This window comes from Scyliorhinus torazame, chromosome 6, assembly GCF_047496885.1.
Source record: "Scyliorhinus torazame isolate Kashiwa2021f chromosome 6, sScyTor2.1, whole genome shotgun sequence".
Lineage (NCBI taxonomy): Eukaryota > Metazoa > Chordata > Chondrichthyes > Carcharhiniformes > Scyliorhinidae > Scyliorhinus > Scyliorhinus torazame.
The window spans coordinates 30,338,133-30,355,624 of record NC_092712.1 but is presented as its reverse complement, the minus strand read 5'-3'; the positions used below and the strand labels follow the sequence as shown (position 1 = coordinate 30,355,624).

General features: G+C 50.1%; 1 protein-coding gene across 1 annotated transcript in view; it reads right to left on the bottom strand.

Annotated features, from left to right (window-relative positions):
- Positions 1-17,190, bottom strand: part of LOC140424734 (aquaporin-1-like) — a 32,314-nt gene extending 15,124 nt beyond the window's left edge. Inside the window, exons 1-2 of the mRNA XM_072508077.1 lie at positions 16,674-17,190; positions 59-223 (exon numbers count right to left, since the gene is read on the bottom strand). Coding sequence (XP_072364178.1) covers positions 59-223; positions 16,674-17,042 — 534 coding nt within the window. The 5' untranslated portion in view covers positions 17,043-17,190. The remainder of the gene's footprint in view (positions 1-58; positions 224-16,673) is intronic.
- Between the last annotated feature and the right edge of the window lie 302 nt (positions 17,191-17,492).

Here is a 17,492-nt window from a genome sequence, read left to right as displayed (position 1 = left end):
GACCAATGAAACATGGTTTTGCTGACGCCATTCGGATTTTTCCGCCGGTTTCACTCACCGCCATTAGGTGGCCAATGACCACCGAGAGGCCGATGGCCAGCGGGCCCGAGCCGGAGAGATCCGTCCTTCGTTTATCGGTGGTTGCAAAGACACACAGAACGAGCTGGAAGGTGATAATAATTTCAACCCCCAGACCCTGTCCTGGGGTAACGCCTTCTCCCAGCTAGAATAAAAAAAGAGGGAAAAACAGGGAGAACAATGATGAGAAAATGCCGCACATAAGAACATAAGAACTAGGAGCAGGAGTAGGCCATCTGACCCCTCGAGCCTGCTCCGCCATTCAATGAGATCATGGCTGATCTTTTGTGGACTCAGCTCCACTTTCCGGCCCGAACAACATAACCCTTAATCCCTTTATTCTTCAAAAAACTATCTATCTTTATCTTAAAAACATTTAATGAAGGAGCCTCTACTGCTTCACTGGGAAAGGAATTCCATAGATTCACAACCCTTTGGGTGAGGAAGTTACTCCTAAACTCAGTCCTAAATCTACTTCCCCTTATTTTGAGGCTATGCCCCCTTGTTCTGCTTTCACCCGCCAGTGGAAACAACCTCCCCGCATCTATCCTATCTATTCCCTTCATAATTTTATGTGTTTCTATAAGATCCCCCCTGCATCCTTCTAAATTCCAACGAGTACAGTCCCAGCCTACTCAACCTCTCTTCGTAATCCAACCCCTTCAGCTCTGGGATTAACCTAGTGAATCTCCTCTGCACACCCTCCAGTGCCAGTACGTCCTTTCTCAAGTAAGGAGACCAAAACTGAACACAATACTCTAGGTGTGGCCTCACTAACACCTTATACAATTGCAGCATAACCTCCCTAGTCTTAAACTCCATCCCTCTAGCAATGAAGGACAGAATTCCATTTGCCTTCTTAATCACCTGTGCACCTGTAAACCAACTTTTTGCGTCTCATGCACTAGCACACCCAGGTCTCTCTGCACAGCAGCATGTTTTAATATTTTATCATTTAAATAATATTCCCTTTTGCTGTTATTCCTACCAAAATGGATAACCTCACATTTGTCAACATTGTATTCCATCTGCCAGACCCTAGCCCATTCACTTAGCCTATCCAAATCCCTCTGCAGACTTCCGGTATCCTCTGCACTTTTTGCTTTACCACTCATCTTAGTGTCGTCTGCAAACTTGGACACATTGCCCTTGGTCCCCAACTCCAACACATGCCACCCAACAAGTCCATTTATCAGGAATCAATGTTGTTCTTCTCAACTGCAGGATTGGAATCTTCCCCAATGGGCTTCTACGAAATATTAAACCCCAGAAGCTCCACGAACGTAAATACTGCCAACAGCTGTACTGTAAGGTGTTCATCTTCAAAACAAGCAGGTACCAAAATGACGATACTGGGACATTGCCGTCTCAAAGAGAAAACAGTGGCAAACATACAATCCAATTAAACAGTCCAAAGATGTGCAGGTTAGGTGGATTGGCCGTGCTACATTGCCCCTTAGTGTCCAAACTCCACCAGGTTAGGTGGGGTTAGTGGGGGTGCGCAGGGTGAGTGGGTCTAAGTAGACTGCTCTTTCAGAGGGTTGGTGTAGACTCGATGGGCCGAATGGCCTCCTTCTGCACTGTAGGGATTCTATAAATCTAGGAAACCATCAGAGCTGATGGCCCCAGACAACAGCCACTGCACAAACAAACATCAACAATGGCTAAGGAGAGATGGACTTATTCACGGACGCATCACCTTGGGAGCCCCCTGAATGGGGTCCATTGTTCCAGTCACTGAAACGACATCACGATGAATGGATTTGTCTGCGAAGGCAGGAACCAGGCAAAGGAGATTAAAAACATACAGGATGTCTCCAGAATATGCTTTGATATTTTTAATGAAGTATTGTCTTGGGCTGTAATCACGAAGGAGAGTCGGGAACGGTCATTCTGATTCCCCGACCTACAGCCCACTCCGGAAGGACCAACTGTGTGGGTAGTTATCAGCCTGATCTATAAGACCACGAGACATAGGAGCAGAATTAGGCCACTCGGCCCATCGAGTCTGCTCCGCCATTCAATCATGGCTGATGTTTTCTCAGCCCCGTTCTCCTGCCTTCTCCCCATAACCCCTGATCCCCTTATTACTCAAGAACCTATCTATCTCTGTCTTAAAGACACTCAGTGATTTGGCCTCCACAGCCTTCTGCGGCAAAGAGTTCCACAGATTCACCACCCTCTAACTGAAGAAATTCCTCCTCATCTCTGTTTTAAAGGATCGTCCCTTCCGTCTGAGATGGTGTCCTCAGGTTCTAGTTTTTCCTACAAGTGGAAACATCCTCTCAACGTCCACTCTATCCAGGCCTCTAAGTATCCTGCAAGTTACAATAAGATCCCCCCTCATCCTTCTAAATTACATCGAGTACAGACCCAGATTCCTCAACCGTTCCTCATACGACAAGCTCTTCGCTCTTGTGAACCTCCTCTGGACCCTTTCCAAGGCCAGCACATCCTTCCTTAGATACTTGGCCCAAAACTGCTCCCAATACTCCAAATGGGGTCAGACCAGAACCCCAGCAGTACGTCTCTCGTCCTGTATTTTAGAGATATTCTAAGGGATATTGGGGCTAGCATTTGCAGACAACTTAATGGGAGCAACTAAATCCTGAGGGGTTTGGCGATGAGGTTTAAGCAAGGCGTGTAGGGTTTTGCCTGTCGTTTTTCGTGAAGGTTTTTTTAATCAAATGTTGTTGCTTTGAGTGTTGTGTGGCGTCATTACACTATTCGAACCCTTTTATTAGGAATTCAGAATGTTCTTTTACTGCCAATAAAAACGTTTATGATTGACCCAAGAGTCTATGTCTGTATAGGTTTGTCCTTTATACATTCCTCAAATCAACTGCCAACAATAAGGTTATAAGGGAGCGTGAACCTCTTACTCAATTGAACCCTCTGTACCAACTGTCCGAGAGAGCAACACTCCCTCAGAATTGACCCTCGGACTGTGCAGCTCTCCCTCAGTATTGACCCTCTGACAGTGCAGCACTCCCTCAGTACTAACCCTCTGACAGTGCAACACTCCCTCAGTACTGACCCTCTGACAGTGCAGCACTCCCTCAGTACTGACCCTCTGACAGTGCGGCACTCCCTCAGTACTGACCCTCTGACAGTGCGGCACTCCCTCAGTACTGACCCTCTGACAGTGCAGCACTCCCTCAGTACTGACCCTCTGACAGTGCAGCACTCCCTCAGTACTGACCCTCTGACAGTGCGGCACTGCCTCAGTACTGACCCTCTGACAGTGCGGCACTCCCTCAGTACTGACCCTCTGACAGTGCAGCACTCCCTCAGTATTGACCCTCTGACAGTGCAGCACTCCCTCAGTACTGACCCTCTGACAGTGCGGCACTCCCTCAGTACTGACCCTCTGACAGTGCAACACTCCCTCAGTACTGACCCTCTGACAGTGCAGCACTCCCTCAGTACTGACCCTCTGGGGTGGGTGGGTGGGTGTGTGGGTGGGTGTTTGGGTGGGTGGGTGAATGAGTGGGTTTGTGGGTGGGTGTGTGGGTGTGTGGGTGAGTGGGTGGGTGGGTGGGTGGGTGAGTGGGTGTGTGAGTGGGTGGGTGTGTGGGTGGGTGGGTGGCTAGGTGTGTGGGTGGGTGGGTGGGTGAGTGGGTGTTTGGGTGGGTGGGTGAGTGAGTGGGTGGGTGTGTGGGTGGGTGGGTGGCTAGGTGTGTGGGTGGGTGGGTGAGTGGGTGGGTGTGTGGGTGGGTGGGTGGGTGGGTGTGTGGGTGGGTGTTTGGGTGGGTGGGTGAGTGAGTGGGTTTGTGGGTGGGTGTGTGGGTGGGTGAGTGGGTGAGTGAGTGGGTTTGTGGGTGGGTGGGTGGGTGAGTGGGTGAGTGGGTGGGTGGGTGAGTGGGTGAGTGGGTGAGTGGGTGAGTGGGTGGGTGAGTGGGTGGGTGGGTGAGTGAGTGGGTTTGTGGGTGGGTGTGTGGGTGGGTGGGTGGGTGAGTGGGTACCTTTTTATTTATTAAGTCGGAACCCTACAGAGGGTGATTATCATTACAGGGGCTCCCAGCGTATCTGTCAATATCTGGAAGAGATTCCAGGGCGGGAATGGCTGGGATTCTCCAAGCCCGCGTTGAATCCCGGCACGCCGCTCCGGCGCTGGGCCACCGCCCCGCCAGTCAGGGACGTTGAAAGCTGCCCCCGCGGCGATGCTGCCGTCGTTTGCGTGTGGTCCTACCCAGCAGGACCTCGTCGTTCTGGCTGCGGGGGCCATCCTGGTGGGGGGGGGGATTGAATCCGGGGGGGGGGGGGGGGGCGGGAGAACTGAATCCGGGGGGTGGGGGGGGGCGGGGTCCTAAGTTCCTCCGATCGGCGGGCGTGCTAATTCTGGAGGGGGGGGCTAAGTTCCTCCGCGCCGGGGCCCTGAAGGGTTCCGCCATGTTACCCGCGGGCCGGCGCGGAGATGCCCGTGGCGCGCATGTGCGGACCCACGCCGGCCGTGTACAGCCCCCCTTCGGCGCGAGCAGCGCACAGCACTCCGGCGCCGTTCTAGCCCCCGAGGACGGGGAGAATGACTGGGCCTGGAGGCCAGTTGACGCCGGCATCGCTCGCCCCGGTTTTAATGCCGGATTCAACACTTGGCCGGCATTTCGGAGAATCCCGGCCAATGTGCCAGTAGGTGCAGATCTCCCTGAATTGCCGCAACATTCGAAGAGTGTGTTAATGTCTCATTCACCCACCTTCCAATCTAACACTGAATAGTGATGTTATTTCTACCTGAACCACTCAGAGTGGAAATTAATTCCACGTCCTCAAAACTTCATTCCAGCTGTCTGTGGAATCCCTGTGGTCCGTTTGTGAAGTTGAGGGGTTACTGGAACTGTTTCCCCTTATGACTGAAAGCAGACTTTCTCCACACTGGCCAACTCACCCCTCTGACGCCTTGGCACGATCCAGCGTGATTGTAAAGCCAAACGTTTGCAAAATCCCTCCGGTATCACTCAACAGCATTTTCTCCACTCACTGCGTGTCGGCAAAAGTCAAAACCACCTTGACGGAAGTTTTAGCCAGTGCTGGCGGAGGTGTCCTTCAAGCAGCTGAACGCATGCTCGATTCGGAGAGGTTAATGAAAAAATGAAATGGAAATCGCTTATTGTCACAAGTAGTCCTCAAATGAAGTTACTGTGAAAAGCCCCTGGTCGCCACATTCCGGCGCCTGTTCGGGGAGGCTGGTACGGGAATTGAACCGTGCTGCTGGCCTGCCTTGGTCTGCTTTCAAAGCCAGCGATTTAGCCCAGTGTGCTAAACCAGCCCAGAGCGATTCAGAGAATCTACACCGACCAAAATGGCAGATCGTGTGCCAAATCATTGATAGAAACAAGAAATAGGATCGAGGAGTCCACCGTTCGGTACGATCGTGGCTAATCTTGGTCTTCATCTCCATTTTCCCCATATCCCTTCATTTCCTGAGAGACCAAAAAATCCGTCCATCCCAGCCTGAAATATATTGAACGATGGAGCATCCACAATCCTGTGGGATGGAGAATTCCAGAAATTCACAACCCTGAGAGCGAAGAAACTTTTCCGCATCTCAGTCATGAAAGAGAGCCGCTGTGGCCTGTGTTTAAACCCCTCAGGTCCATTAGCTGCAAATCATTCACTCAGTTCTGGTCGGGGGCTGTGATTGACAACTACCACAAAACAGCTGTGAGCTTTGCATCTTTCATCTTCTTTGTGGATGAGTATGTCTAAGGGCTGAAACCACAACATTTACAAACATCAACCACATCAAAGAGAGTTAAGTGCATTCGAGTCACATCCCTTCGCACTTGAGTGATTTTGAAGTGCTGAGCTGGAGGTTGACAGCTCTTAACTCCAGCCCACTACCAGAAATGAGTGAATGATTTGCAGCTAATGGATCTGAGGGGTATAAACACAGGTCACAGCAGCTCTCCTTCCAGTAATGGGCAGGTGGTTCTTCCAGGTAAGTGCGGCAACCGTAATTGTTTTCACTTTCCCTGTCTGCACTGCTCTCCAGCTTCCAGACAGGTGTCTTTTTTCTGGAGATCCCTGAAGGGGTGGGGTCCCTGTGAGGGATGCTTTAGTTAGGGGGTCCCTGTGGGGGGTTCCTCTAGTTAGGGGGCCCCTGTGGGGGGTTCCTCTAGTTAGGGGGTCCCTGTGGGGAATTCCTCTAGTTAGGGGGTCCCTGTGGGGGTCTATCTAATTAGGGGGTCCCTATGGGAGATCCTTTAGTTAGGGGGTCCTTGTAGGGATTCCATTAGTTAGGAGGAGGTCCCTGTGGGGGTCTGTCCAATTAGTGGATTCCTGGAGCGGCTCCTTTAGTTAGGGGCCCCTGTGGAGGGTCTCCATACTTAGGGGGTCTCTTGGGGGAGGGTCCCTCTAGTTAGGAGCTCGCTGGGGTGTCCCTCTGGTTAGGGGGCCCATGTGGTGGTGGGGGGGGGGGGCGGGTGGATGGTGTCTCCCTATTTAAGGTTACCCAGATAGGGCTTAAGATGTGCTTCGCGGAAGAGAATGGAGAGGTTTAGGGAGGGAATCCCGGAGCTTGGAGCCTGGGCAGCAGAAGGCATGACCACCAATGGTGAAGTGATGAAAATGAGGGATGGTCCTCCACGGCTGGAGGATTTCAGAAAGAAAACGAAGGTTGGAGGCCACCAAGAGATCCGAAAACAAGAATGTTAGTTTGAAAATTGAGGATTCACGATGTGAAGTTCTTTAATTATTCTAATGATTTTTTTTTAAATTAAGTCATGGGATGTGGGCGTTGCCAGCTAATCGCTGATTGTCCCTTGAGAAGGTGGTGGTGAGCTGCCTTCTTGAACCGCTGCAGTCCATGTGGCGTAGGTACACCCACAGTGCTGTTAGGGAGGGAGCTCCAGGATTTTGACGGTGAAGTAACGCTGATATATTTACAAATCAGGATGGTGGGTGGCTCCAAACCTGGTTCATTACTTATCACTTGGGCATTTATTATTACTTGCCATATGTGGAGCGGTTGAGGACTCTGGGTCTGTACTCATTGGAGTTTAGAAGGATGAAGGGGGATCTTATTGAAACTTGCAGGATACTGCGAGGCCTGGATAAGAGTGGACGTGGAGAGGATGTTTCCACTTGTAGGAGAAACTAGAACCAGAGGACACCATCTCAGACTGAAGGGACGATCCTTTAAAACAGAGACGAGGAGGAATTTCTTCAGCCAGAGCCTTTAGCGCAGCACGGTAGCGCAAGTGGATAGCACTGTGGCTTCACAGCGCCAGGGTCCCAGGTTCGATTCCCCGCTGGGTCACTGTCTGTGCGGAGTCTGCACGTTCTCCCCGTGTCTGCGTGGGTTTCCTCCGGGTGCTCCGGCTTCCTCTCACAGTCCAAAGACGTGCTGTTAGGTAGATTGGCCGTGATAAATTGCCCTTAGTGACCAAAAAGGTTAGGAGGGGGTTATTGGGTTATGGGGATAGGCTGCAAGTGAGGGTTTAAGTGGGTCGGTGCAGACTCGATGGGCTGAATGGCCTCCTTCTGCACTGTGTTTAAAAAATAAAAAAAAAGAGGGTGATGAATCTGTGGAACTCTTTGCCGCAGAAGGCTGTGGAGGCCAAATTACTGAGTGTCTTTGAGATAGATAGGTTCTTGATGGATCTGGAGTTATGGGGAGAAGGCAGGAGAATGGAGAGGAGAAAATATCAGCCATGACTGAATGGCGGAGCAGACTCGATGGGCCGAATGGCCTAATTCTGCTCCTATATCTTGTGGTCTTATTAAAAGCTGAAACATCATTTATCTAAATTAGTTCATGCAATGTGGGCATCTCTGGACTGATATTTATTGCTATCAACCGCATTGCTACAACCAGGTTAGGACGACAAATTTCCTTCCTGGAGGTCATTTAGGAACCAGATGGGTTTTTACAACAATGGTTTCATGGTCATCATCAGATTTTGTTTTGAATTGAAATTTCACCATCTGCCGAGGTGGGATTCGAACCGCGGTCCCCACCACCCTGGGTCCCTGAATTACTGGGCCTGCAGCAACACCACCTCGCCACTGCTTCCCCTCATACCCCTAAACCATAAATCGTCACAGAGTATTAACTTTGATCTATTAGCTTTGCAGTGGGCAGGGAACCAGCGTCACATGCAGAATGGCTTTGGATCAAAAGAAATGTCGAGTTAAATTTTAAAATATCACGAGGGGGAGGTTGTGCGAACTCAGCCTTGTTTTGTTGGCCTTCAATTAAACCATTTTTTCCGGTCATGAATTTTAGACGCTGGTTAAATCAACAATAAGACAAATCAAACTGGCTCGCCCTCTGGGTCCGATTCAATCCACATACTCCCGTTCTACACGAGCTCCCCTCTGCAGACTGCACTCACAGGCAGAGGACAAGATTCTCCACACAACTCCGGGAGCAAGCACAGGAGATAAAATCACATTTTGTTGCTAAATTTCTGAGTAAGCAAATTGAAGCAATCACTTGGTCCGTTTGATGGATTTATCGGAACCAATAAACCAAGGAGATTTCTCAAGTGCTTTATTGCCTGCTCAGAGCTGCTCTAATCATGGGTTTTAATTGAATCATCTCCTCCACCTCGGAATGAACCTTGTTCACTAAGCTTCATAAGTGAGGCAAGCGCGGTAGCACAAGTGGATAGCACTGTGTTTTCACAGCGCCAGGGTCCCAGGTTCCATTCCCCGCTGGGTCACTGTCTGTGCGGAGTCTGCACAGTCTCCCCGTGTCTGCGTGGGTTTCCTCCGGGTACTCCGGTTTCCTTCCAAAGGCGTGCAGGTTAGGTGGATTGGCTGTGATAAATTGCCCTTAGTGACTAAAAAGGTTAGGAGGGGTTATTGCGTTACAGGGATAGGGTGGAAGTAAAGGCAGGTCAGTGCAGACTCGATGGGCTGAATGGCCTCCTTCTGCACTCTATGTAACTTGTTGTTGAATATCATAACCTCTCACCGTCATGTATAGCATAGTGGTTAGAACTGTTGCTTCACAGCACCAGGAATGCAGGTTCAATTCCCGGCTTGGGTCGGAGTCTGCGTGGGTTTCCTCTGGGTGCTCCGGTTTCCTCCCACAAGCGTCATATAGGTGGCACGATAGCACAGTGGTTAGAACTGTTGCTTCACAGCACCAGGAACGCAGGTTCAATTCCCGGCTTGGGTCACTGTTTGTGTGGAGTCTGCACCTTCTCCCGTGTCAGAGTGGGTTTCCTCCGGGTGCCCCGGTTTCCTCCCACAGTCCAAAGACGTGCAGGTTAGGTGATTGGCCAGGATAAATTGCCCTTAGTGTCCAGAGGGGTTATTGGGTTACGGTGTAGGGTGGAAGTGAGGGCGTAAGTGGACCGGTGCAGACTCGATGGGCTGAATGGCCTCCACACCTATCCTCCACCCCTTCCAGGCACTCTATGTTCTATGAAGTTTGGGATTTTTCTTTGAAAAATATTTTATTGAGGCATTTAACACAACAAACACAGTCAAAAATCAAATCAAGCAAACAGGGCTGGAAATAACCAACTCACCCCCCCACTTCCCAACTCCCCAGCCTCCCCATTTTAACCCCCCCCCCCCCCCCCCCAACTGCTGACATCTTAACGTTTCTCGAAGAAGTCGATAAACAGCTGCCACCTCCGGGCAAACCCCTCCACAGACCCCCTCAAGGTGAACTTTATTTTCCCTAGCCTGAGAAACTCTGCCATATCACTAACCCACATCCCCGGTTTCAAGGGCCCCGAGACCCTCCATTCTAACAACATCCATCTCTGGGCTACCAGGCAGGCAAAGGCCAAGACATCGGCCTCTCTCGCCCCCTGGACTCCCGGGTCTTCTGACACTCTGAAAATCGTCACCTCTGGTCTCGGGACCACCTTCACCTTCAGTACCTCCGACATAATGTCGGCGAACCCCCGCCAGGATATGATTCGCGGGCCTACCCACACACCGCTCACACCTATCCTCCACCCCTTCCAGGCACCTGCTCATCCTGGCCACAGTCATATGTGCCCCGTGGACCACCTTAAACTGGATAAAGCGCACCACAACAAGGCATTCACTCTCCTCAGAGCCTCCTCCCACAGCCTCCAACTCCCTACCCAATTCTTCCTCCCACTTGCGCTTCACTACCCCTATCGGGGCTCCTTCCCAGTCCATCAGTTCCTTACAAATTCCCGGCCCCTTCCCCTCCCCCACCCCTCTTCTTGACTCCCTCTTGTCCTGGAGCAATTTGGACTTTTAATCCTGACTTTTAAGAATGCAGCAGATAACCTGGATAATGAACCTTTTCATAAGACCCATGAGGAACATGAACAGGAGGAGGCCACTCGGCCCATCGGGCCTGCCCCGTCACTCAGCAGGCCGATCCGATGCCTCCATTTCGCTTTCCCGCCCTCTCCCCGTATTCCTTGGAAAAAGGCCAAAACCCGGAGCTGAATTTTCCAGCTATTCCCGGCGGTGGGATCTTATGGTCCCGTTCACGGGAACCCCCCACCACGGGGGGACCACCCCCTCCCCCCCACCTTCAAAGTAGAGCGTAGGTTAGAGGGGGCCCGGGTTCACAACTCAAGTTATGTAGCACCCAGACCGAGATTGGATGTCCAGAGAGGATTCATTCCACAGGCAATGGCGAGCCCCTGGAATGGGCTGGTAGCTGTATGGTCGCCATTGCTTCACCAAATTCATTCAGACGAATTAGAATGGCACGCAGCCACATACAACATCACACAACAGGTGGGACCAGCTTCCGACAGGCCGGCCACCACTAGGAAGCAGCAGAAAACAAATTTGAACGTTGAAATACCGTATTTCGAGTCATTTTACCAATCGCTGTTCTGCTGACAGCGGTTCGAACCCCCTGCCGGGTGGAGAGATATCTCCCAGGTAGCAGTCCAGGTTGTGAGTATTTGAAAGGGGGGGGGCAGTGGACAGCGAAGGTAGCCGTTGCGGCCTCAACCCTCCATCGATTGGAGTTAATGTTACATTTCCTTTGGTCTACCCTGCGTAGGTTCTTCGGCCCCTGCCTTCCTCAGCAGTCACCGGCTGGGCCAGCATTCATTACCCATCCCTAATTGCCCTTGAACCATTTCCGAGGGGTAGTTAAGAGTCAACCACATCGCTGTGGGTCTGGAGTCACGTGTAGGCCAGACCGGGTAAGGACAGCAGATTTCCTTCCCTAAAGGACGTTAGTGAACCAGATGGGTTTTTTCGGCAATTGATGTCAGTCTCTGGTCACCACTGGTGTAGAGGGCATGGTAGCCAAATTGCGCACAGCAAGATTCCACAAACAGTATTGCGATAATGCAGTAACAGTAGGTGAAGGTTCATACATACATAGAACGTACAGTGCAGAAGGAGGCCATTCAGCCCATCGACTTAAGCCCTCACTTCCACCCTATCCCCATAACCCACTAACCCCTCCGAACCTTTTTGGACACTAAGGGCAATTTAGCACGGCCAATCCACCTAACCTGCACATCTTTACGAAAACAGCCTTCAGCGACTCCTAGAAGTCATGCTTCTGGAATGTACAACCATGGTCACCAACTATACCTGGAACAACATGAGCAGTTCTCAACACCACACCTAGGAGAGAATGCAAATTCATAGAATCCCTACAGTGCAGAAGGTGGCCATTCGGTCCATCACGTTTGGGCAATTTAGCATGGCCAATCCACCTGACCTGCACATCTTTGGGCACTAAGGGGCAATTTGAACTGTGGGAGGAAACCGAGCGCTCAGAGGAAACCCACGCCGACACGGGATTTACTAGAATGTTGCCAGGGCTGGAGAATTGTAGAAACGAGAAGGGATTGGGAAGATTGGAGTTGTTTCCCTATGAACAGAGAAGGCTGAGGGATGACATGATTGAGGCGTTCAAAATTGTGAGGGGTAGAGTTAGAGTAGACAGGAGGAACCGGTTTCCCTGGGCAGAGAGTTCAAAAACCAGGACTCATAGATTCACGGTAAGTGGCAGAAGGATTAGAGGGGACACGAGGAAAAACTATTTCACGCAGAGGGCAGTGGGTGTCTAGATGTCGCTGCCCGAGTTGGTGGTGGAGGCAGGGACCCTAAACTCCTTTAGGAAGTACCGGGATCTGCGCCTTGAGTTCTCTAAGCTACAGGGCTGTGGACTGGGTGCAGGAAGGCGGGATTATCAAGGGTACCTGGGTCTTTGGGCCGACAGGGATGATACAGGCCAAATGGCCTCCTTCTATGCTGTATCATTTCCATGGCTCTACGGGGTGACTGTGCAAACTCCACACAGTCATCCAAGACCGGAATCAAACCCGGGTCTCTGGCACTGTGAGGCTGCAGTGCTAACCACTGGAGTCAGGTTAGAGAAACAGTTCCTCATGTAAAGGGCTGTACAAGTTTGGAACTCTCTTCTGCAAATGGTGACAAGCTAGGTCAATATTAAATTTTAAATGGGCAATTGAGGCCAGGGAGGCAGTGACACAGTGGTATTGTCGCTGGACTGGTAATCCAGAGATCCCAGGTGATGCTCTGGGGACCCGGGTTCGAACCCCACCAAGGCAGATGGTGAAATTTGATTTCAATAAAACGCTGGAATTAAAAGCCGAATGCTGACCATTGTCAGTTCGGTCGGCAGTCAGGAAGGCAAATGCAATGTTGGCATTCATGTCGAGAGGGCTAGAATACAAGACCAGGGATGTACTTCTGAGGCTGTGTAAGGCTCTGGTCAGACCCCATTTGGAGTATTGTGATCAGTTTTAGGGCAGCACGGTAGCATTGTGGCTAGCACAATTGCTTCACAGCTCCAGGGTCCCAGGTTCGATTCCCGGCTTGGGTCACTGTCTGTGCGGAGTCTGCACATCCTCCCCGTGTCTGCGTGGGTTTCCTCCGGGTGCTCCAGTTTCCTCCCACAGTCCAAAGATGTGCAGGTTAGGTGGATCGGCCGTGATAAATTGCCCTAAGTGTCCAAAATTGCCCTTAGTGCTGGGTTGCGGGGATAGGGTGGAGGTGTTGACCTTGGGTAGGGTGCCCTTTTCCAAGAGCCAGTGCAGACTCGATGGGCCGAATGGCCTCCTTCTGCACTGTAAATTACACAAAGATATTCGGGGTAAAGGTGGGGTATATGGAGTTAGTTTGCAGATCTGCCATAATCTCATTGACTATCGGAGTAGATGTCGGGATGCAGGGCAGAGGTAGTTCAATGCAGAGAATGCGAGATGATGCAGGGCAGAACATGCAGAGACAATATAAAATAAGGGGTGAAATTCTTAAAGGGGGCGTGCAGGAGCAGAGGGACCAGGGTGTATCTGTGCAGAGATCAGTGAGGGTGGCAGGACAGATGGAGAGAGCAGTTAATAAAGCAAACAGTAGTCTGTGATTTATTAATAGGGCACAGAGTACAAGAGCAAGACACAAGTTAGGTCTCAGCTGGAATATTGTGTACAGTTCTGGACACCACACTATCGGAAGGTTGTGAACACATTGGAGAGAGCGCAGAAGAGGTTTACAAGAATGGCTCCAGGGATGAGAAACTTCCTGGAGAGGTTGGGACTGTTCTCCTTGGAGAGAAGGAGAATAAGAGGAGGTTTGACAGAGATGTCCAAAATCGTGATGGGGCTGGATAGAGTAGATAGGGGGGAACTTTTTTCACCCAGCGAGTGGTTGGGGTCTGGAATGCACAGCCTGGAAGTGTGGTGGAGGCAGCTTCAATCGAGGCGTTCAAGAGGATTATTAGATGATTATTTGAATGGAAACAATGGGCAGGGGTATGGGGAAAAGGCAGGGGAATGGGCACTAAGTCACGGTGGGCAGAGAGGATGGGCCGAATGGCCTCCTCCTGGGTGACAGACCCCTGGCTAAATGTTCCCAGTGGAACCAGTGGATCTGTCCGGCCGTTAGCAATAGGACATGGAGGAGAACGGACAAATCGAGAATCGATCGAAGGTCTGTCAAAATATCTGATAAGGAAATGGCTGTATATAAACAGATACAATTTGTATGGCTGGTATTAAAGCAGATCATTGTACTCTAATCTCCACGTGGTATGTGGAATGGTGATGAAAGAAGGTCTGAGAGAAGAGTCACCCAAGAGACACTGGCTGCACCAAGGCAGTGTGAGTCTGTGGGACGGGACAGGACGGAGTTATTTACTGGTTTACCTAAACCCAAACACACACACACACTCAATACACGCTAACATACATACAACACACATACAACAGATAATAATTGGGATTCAAGCGAACATCGGATTCCAGGCACGTCTTTAATTGTCTTCACATTTATCGGGAGAAAGTTTTTAATACTCATGGAAGGTTGTATTGTCCAACACTCCCAATTGAGCTGAATATCACATGTGATGGGAACGTCGGTTAGCTCAGTTGGCTGGACGGCTGATTCGTGATGCAGAGCGACGCCAACAGCGCGGGTTCAATTCCCGTACCGGCTGAGGTCATTCATGAAGGTCCTGCCTTCTCAACCTTCTCTGAGGTGTGGTGATCCTCAGGTTAAATCACTGCCTGTCAGCTTTCTCTCAAAGGGCAGCTTCTCGAACTACAGCAACCTTCTTTCTCTTCATTGCACACAATCTCAAAGGTTCAAGCAAGGGAATAGTCAGCGTTTAATGATCTTTTCCGTTCTTTTTTTAAAAATAGTTAATCAGGAGTGACTGAAGCGGTCTGATTTTCAGGGACACCTCGGAGTAGGCAGGTTTTGATTATTTTTGATGACTGGTTTATTTATTTTTCTCCGGGTAAAGAATCCAGCGGGGAATGAGTCAGAACCACAGAGGCAGGCGCCAGTGCAAACCTTTACATGGGTAGGCATAGCATTAAGAAATAAGGATAAACAATTTAGAATGAGCACTGCAAAGGTACAAGACAGAGCACCTGTAACCTGGGGGAAATATCCCAGACTTTGTCAGTAAATACTCCTTATACACCTGTGACTGTGTGGCCAAGTTTCTCTCCAACTCGATTTTCAAATTTGCTGATGACACCACAGTAGTGGGTCGGATTTCAATCAATGACGAGACAGAGTACAGGAATGAGACAGAGAATCTGGTGAACTGGTGCGATGACAATAATCTCTCCCTCACTGTCAACAAAACGAAGGAGATTGTCATCGACTTCAGGAAGCGTAGTGGAGAACATGCCCCTGTCTATATTAATGGGAACGAAGTAGAAAGGGTCGAGAGCTTCAAGTTTTTAGGTGTACAGATCACCAACAACCTGTCATGGTCTCCCCATGCCGACACTATAGTTAAGAAAGCCCACCAACGACTCTACTTTCTCAGAAGACTAAGGAAATTTGGCATGTCAGCTACGACCCTCACCAACTTCTACAGATGCCCCATAGAAAGCATTCTTTCTGGTTGTATCATAGCTTGGTATGGAGCCTGCCCTGCCCAAGACCGCAGGAAACTACAAAAGGTTGTGAATGTAGCCCAGTCCATCACGCAAACCGGCCTCCCATCCATCGGCTCTGTCTCCAATTCCCGCTGCCTCAGAAAGGCAGCCAGCATAATTAAGGACCCCATGCACCCCGGACATACTCTCTTCCACCTTCTTCCGTCAGGAAAAATATACCAAAGTTTGAGGTCACGTACCAACCGACTCAAGAACAGCTTCTTCCCGACTGCCATCAGACTTTTGAATGGACCTACCTCGTATTAAGTTGATCTTTTCTCTACGCCTTGCTATAACTGTAACATTATATTCTGCAGTCTCCCCTTCCTTCCCTATGTACGGTATGCATTGTTTGTACAGCATGCAAGAAACAATACTTTTCACTGTATACTAATACATGTGACAATAATAAATCAAATCAAATCAAAATATTAAAGCCAAGGTGAGGGGCTGCATTTTGAACCTTAGTAGCTGAGAACAGAACAAATAATGATGTTTAAGTTAAATACTTCAAATTTAAAATGACATTTTGGGTGACTTTTCTCTATCGTGGCACACATATATAGATACAAAACAAATAAATAATTAACCAATAAAGCTCCATCTCACCCACATATTGCACAGGGCCACTCAGCATTGTATTTGCAACGGAGGCAAATCAAGGCACCCGTCACAAATTGACGGTGATGATTATCAAGGTTGGAATTTGCAAGTCTCCGGGGCAAGAGCTATTTAGATAGCTCTTTCGATGAGGCAGAACGGGCCGAATGGTCTCCCCCTTAACCAGTATCATTCAGTCAGATGTTGCAAGCAGCACTGAGCACTGGGCATGGCCATTTCACCCTGGTACACTTTTAAATATATGTCTCTGTGTTGTTCATTTATTCGTACAAAGTTTGCAAAAGACGGTTGTTGCAAACAATGTTGCGTGTTCGCTGGTTGGTTACCGGGGCGATCTATTTTAAAAGGGCAACGTCCTTAATTATGGACCCTCTAAAAATCTGATCACATTATGATACAGCTGACACTCTCTGGCTGACCAATTTCCTGCTGGAGCCCTCCCCGTGCGCGATATTAACAGGGGCTGCTGGTGGGGCCCACAGGTAGAAGGAATGCACCCACATTAAGAGAATTGCGGTTTGCTTTGAAAGTAAGACTTTACCAACGCTGCACCCGTTGATGCCAACACCCCCCCCCCCCCCCACACACATACACAAACACCCCACCGCCCTACCCGTTTACCCTTTTAAGGCTACTTACAGCGTTGACTCCGAGGGTGCCGTTCCTGGATGCGGGGGTGATGCCCAGGAGAATGGCGCTGGCCGCCAGGGCGCCCAGCATCTGCGAGAGGATGTAGAAGAGGGCCCGCAGGACGCTGATCTGGCAGCCCACCAGCAGCCCCAGGGTGACGGCCGGGTTAAGGTGGGCCCCACTGATGTGGCCGACGCACTGGGCTAAGGTGGCGATGGCCAGCCCGAAGGTCAAGGCGATCTGCACCACGTCGGCGGGGTAGCCGCTCGGGGTCCACTTGGTGGCCGCTCCGATGCTCAGGAAGATGAAGATGGTCATGGCCAGGAATTCCGCTAGCACTGCCCTCCAGAAGGTTTTACGCAGCACCTCTATGCCCATAGTGGAATTACTAAGATAGACAGATATGTGTGTGTGTGTGATTCAGAATTTCAGATTTAACTCCAGAAACTTTTTTTGTTGTCGAGACTTTCAGCAAGTTGGGTGTGAGGGAGGGAGAGTGAAGTAAAGTTAGCAACAAGAAATAAAAGTGCAACTTTCCAGACTTTTTATAGTTGAGTGTTAATGAGGTGGGTGGGAATAGAGGCGTTCCAGAGACTTGACTTAAACCTTTGCGTTCCTGACTTTGACAGCTGAGAGAGAGAGAGAGAGCATGTTTCTTGGTGGCTGTTGAGAAGGAAAAGATTTGTACATGGCTGCGTGTGGGAGCTTGCTTTGCACAAGCTGATTGGATGGCCCCTGCGTTACTGCACTTCAAAATGTACTTATCATAGGATTTACAGTGCAGAAAGCGGCCATTCAGCCCATCGAGTCTGCACCTGACCTTGGAAA